The sequence below is a fragment of the Sesamum indicum genome, unplaced genomic scaffold (assembly GCF_000512975.1).
Source record: "Sesamum indicum cultivar Zhongzhi No. 13 unplaced genomic scaffold, S_indicum_v1.0 scaffold00221, whole genome shotgun sequence".
NCBI classification, from domain to species: domain Eukaryota; kingdom Viridiplantae; phylum Streptophyta; class Magnoliopsida; order Lamiales; family Pedaliaceae; genus Sesamum; species Sesamum indicum.
In genome coordinates, this window is record NW_011628115.1 from 117,436 (window position 1) to 122,179 (window position 4,744).

General features: G+C 41.4%; 1 protein-coding gene across 1 annotated transcript; it reads left to right on the forward strand.

Annotated features, from left to right (window-relative positions):
- Positions 1 to 2,268: 2,268 nt before the first annotated feature.
- Positions 2,269 to 4,736, forward strand: LOC105179847 (transposon Tf2-1 polyprotein; the record flags this gene model as incomplete). The annotated part of the gene is given in 4 exon segments (XM_020691447.1): positions 2,269 to 3,517; positions 3,644 to 3,978; positions 4,030 to 4,270; positions 4,273 to 4,736. Coding segments are annotated over 4 exon segments (2,202 nt in total), but the record flags the coding sequence as incomplete, so codon positions are not given.
- Between the last annotated feature and the right edge of the window lie 8 nt (positions 4,737 to 4,744).

Consider the following 4,744-nt stretch of genomic DNA (forward strand, 5'->3'; position numbering starts at 1 on the left):
ACCACATCTGGAAGGAGCGAAACTTGAGACGATTCGAGCACACCGAAAGGACACATAGCACCATTGCTTTGTTGATAGTTGAGGATATCAGACAACGGATCCATAGCATTACTTTAAAAAGTTCAGTCAGTACACGAGCCTTATATAGACTATGGCGTATCCCTTGGCCTGTCGAGGGAGAAACCAACTGATGATCACATTGTTGTACTGTACTACTTTGTTACTTAATGAAACTTACATTTACCAAAAAAAGAAGAGTCCTTCAAATCATCTTTGAGCGCTCATGATCCCGGATGGAATAAGCTCGCATTCTACCACGGATCATCTCTCGCTCACTCACCCAACCCGTTTCCAAGACCTATTTGCAATTCCCATATCCCGCCAAGAACGATTTTTATTGACTTTGACTTACCATCCTTACATCAAAAGAGCACTCGTTATTGGCAAAGTTTACTCTGTTCTAATCTCATCCCCGTACCTTGCTCAAGCTGGAAATTTAGTAAACATTCTTTGATTTCACCAGTTAGCCACTGAGTCTCTGTTCTCTGTGGAACAGCCCTTTACGCTTGTGAGCTACTGGCATTCTACCCAGTCTCGCTTATGGCGCTAATTCTATTCCCCTTCGGTCGAACCAGAGGGTGGAGAGAAGAGAATCTTATCATGCAGCATAGAAAGAAGAGGTGCAGCTGTCTGAGCGATAGGAAGCAAGCTACCTTCAGACCGAGGAGAGGGGATCCCAAGGGAAATCTTTCAAGAAGAAAGCACTAACTCATTGGATGTTGACATTGCTGGCTTGAGCGGACGCAACTGCCAAGCTGAGAAGGAATCCTATTTAGCCCCTGCCGATCCTAGAGGACTTCTATCAAGGCTTAAAACCGGATAGCTTGTACTAGCCTAAAGGACTGCTAGATTGGAACTCCCGGAGAAAGGAAAGAAAACTCGACTGTATAGGATCAATGGTGAGTACCGAGAGCCAACTAGTCGTAAGAAAGTCAATCTCTTAGGGGCCCTAAATGAAATGGAAGTCAATCCCAAGAAGGCATGGACCAAATCTTACACCACCTCAATTACATCGACCCTTATTCTCTTTAAACCAACCCTTAAGCCCTTCTTTAAAGCCTAAACAGGACTTCTCCCTATTCTCTTTCGTAGGGACAGGAATAAGAGTCAAAACTGAGGCCAATTACCGCTCGGCAAAGCACGAACCACTTTATCCATTTCTAGCCTACGCCGTAAAGATCGGGCCACCCATTGTCAATACCATATCATGTGGTATCAGAGCCTAAGTTGATACGGTAGGCTTTCTTTATTTCATTTGATTTACCTTGAATCTTTTATCTACCACCACAATCTTCCGTACCTCCCCCCTGTTGTTATATTTAAAAAGAAAAAAGAAAAACAGCAAAAAGAAAAGCTCAAAGAAAAAGGAGAGCAGCAAAAAAAAAAAATAGAAACAAAAAAACAAATCGTTCATCACTTTACTTTGCTATTATCTTTGTAAGCCAATTGTCTTCATTTTCCCAGTTATACCGAACTTCTTTAGACCTTTCTCTAGCTACGGGTGAGTGTGAAGCGTCCACATACGCATACTTGGTTGAGAAAAGAATTGGCATTTGTGTTTGAGTCACTAGATAAAGCATTGAGTTTCACAAGAGCTTAGATTAGAGAGTGTTGAGTGAAGTGAGACTATTATTGAGAGCCAAAAGTGTGAGCCTATTAAGTGAGGAGTGAAACACGAGGGGAAAAATAAAGAGAGAAAAAAAGAGTGTGGCAAGAATTTGGTGAGGTTCCTATAAAAACACAAAAAAAAACACATTTTACTAAATGGCGGAAAATCGAGATAAAGGAGTTGCTCAAGCAAGTGATGACAACAACTCGGGACAAACGATGCAAGGTGGGGTCGATGCATTCCATATGCAAGCCTTAGTAAGCCACTTTGAGAAGTTGCTTGACCGTAAACTAGAAGGACTTCATGAAAGATTGGATCAAGTAGAGAATCAAGTAGCCGGTCCAAGAGCTACAAATCAAAGACATGCTGTAAATCCACGTCCTCAACCCCCTATTTATAATGAGTATTTGGAGGATCCAAGCGATGGAGAAGAATATGAGGACATTCGGCCAAGAAGATTGAATCGGCCAAGAGATAGACCGAGACGACCTAGAGAAGAAGACGGTGGCCTAGGAGGAGTTAAGGTCACCATTCCTTCATTTAAAGGAAAGAGTGATCCCGAAGTGTATTTAGAGTGGGAGATGCGTGTCGAGCAAATCTTTTCATGCCACAACTACTCGGAGAGTAAAAAGGTAAAACTCGCAGCCCTTGAGTTTACTGATTATGCTCTTGTTTGGTGGGATCAAATGCAAAAGGAACGGGTTAGGAATGGTGAACGTCCCATCACAACATGGGAAGAGATGAGAGCAACCATGAGGAGAAGGTTCGTTCCATCCTATTATCGTCGTGAGCTTCACAACCATCTCCAACGTCTTACTCAAGGTTCTAAAAGTGTTGATGAGTACTACAAGGAGATGGAGATTGCCATGATTCGAACTAACATTATAGAGGACAATGAAGCAACTATGGCTCGTTTCTTGCATGGGCTCAATCGGGAAATCGCCGATGTTGTGGAGATGCACCACTATGTAGAACTTGAAGAGATGGTACACCAAGCCATCAAGGTGGAACAACAACTCAAGCGAAGAGGACATTTGAGGAAGACTTCTAACTCGTCGGCATTCGGTCCATGGAAGAACAACCCCAAGAAAGACACCCCTACTACATCAAGATTCAAGCAGACAGATCCTAAACATGATGACAAAGTTGCTACCAAAAAGGTACAACCTGAACCCAATTCTTCAAGAAATCGTGATATAAAGTGTTTCAAGTGCCAAGGAAAATGACACATAGCAAGTGAGTGTCCTAACCGACGTACAATGATCTTCAACAATCATGGAGAGTTGGAAACCGAGGAAGAAATCATCGACAAAGAGGAATCATCAAAAGAAGATGGTGATGGAGAGTATGCCGAAGAAGGAGAATTGCTTGTTACTAGAAGAACCCTTAGTGGCCAGATGTTGGAGGAAGATAATTGCCAAAGAGAAAACTTGTTCCATACACGCTGTCAAGTTCATAGAAAGGTATGTAGTATGATTATTGATGGTGGAAGTTGTTGCAATGTGGCAAGTACTGAATTGGTTCAAAAATTAAGTCTACCTACTTTCAAGCACCACCGCCCGTACAAGCTTCAATGGTTGAATGAGTGTGGAGAGCTGAAGGTGACCAAGCAAGTAAAGGTATTTTTTTCAATTGGAAGATATAAGGATGAGGTTTTATGTGATGTTGTACCAATGAAAGCATGCCACATACTGTTGGGAAGACCATGGCAGTTTGATAGGCAAGTAACACATGATGGATTCCAAAATCGTTACTCTTTTGTGCTTCGAGAAGAATCAATAACTCTCAATCCGATGACACCAAAACAAATTTTGCAAGATCAAATCTTGAGAGAAAAGAAAAGAGAGTGTGAGAAAAGGAAAGAGAAAGGAAAAGAAGAAAGTGAAAATGAGAGTGAAAAAAGAATGAAAGATTCAAAAGAGGGAGAAAAAGAGAGCAAAGTTGCGAGAAGAAAGAAAAAGGAGAGGGAAAAAGAAGAGAAAGAGAGTTTACTAGTTGCTAGGAAGAGTGAAATCAAGGAAGCTTTGTTTTCTCGACAAAACCTCATAGTACTTGTGTACAAAGAGGCTATGTTGAATTCTAACGACCTAACCTCTTCTTTGCCTAGTGTTGTTACATCTCTTTTGCAGGATTATGAAGATGTCTTTCCGGATGAGATGCCACCAGGTTTGCCACCCATTCGAGGGATAGAACATCAAATTGACTTCATTCCGGGAGCATCCTTGCCAAACCGCCCAGCATATCGTACCAATCCCGAAGAAACCAAAGAGATTCAAAGGCAAATCCAAGAATGGATGGCCAAAGGTTATGTGAAGGAGAGCCTTAGTCCTTGTGCAGTTCTTCCGGTGTTCGTACCTAAGAAGGATGGCACATGGCGGATGTGTGTCGATTGTCGAGCCATTAACAACATAACGATAAGATATCGCCACCCTATTCCTAGGATAGACGATATGCTTGATGAGTTAAATGGTTCAACTATCTTTTCTAAAATTGATTTAAAAAATGGTTATCATCAAATTAGAATAAAAGAAGGAGATGAGTGGAAAACCGCTTTCAAAACAAAACATGGGCTTTATGAGTGGTTAGTTATGCCATTTGGACTAGTAATGCACCTAGTACATTTATGAGATTGATGAATCATGTTTTGCGTGCATTTATAGGCAAATTTGTGGTTGTGTACTTTGATGACATCCTTGTTTATAGTAGGACTTTGGAAGAGCATGTAACACATTTAAAACAAGTCCTAGAGGTTCTAAGAAAGGAATGGTTGTTTGGAAACTTGAAAAAGTGTGACTTTTGCACTAACAAAGTTATTTTCCTTGGTTTTGTTGTAAGTAGTGAAGGAAACACAGTTGACGAAGAAAAGGTCAAAGCTATTCAAGATTGGCCAACCCCCATCACTATTGGAGAAGTGAGGAGCTTTCACGGCCTTGCAAGCTTTTATAGGCGATTTGTGAAGGACTTTAGCACCATGGCAGCCCCATTGAACGAGTTAACGAAGAAGAATGTTCCATTCAAGTGGGGAAACACACAAGAGAAAGCCTTTCAAGCTATAAAAGAGAAGCTTACCCATGC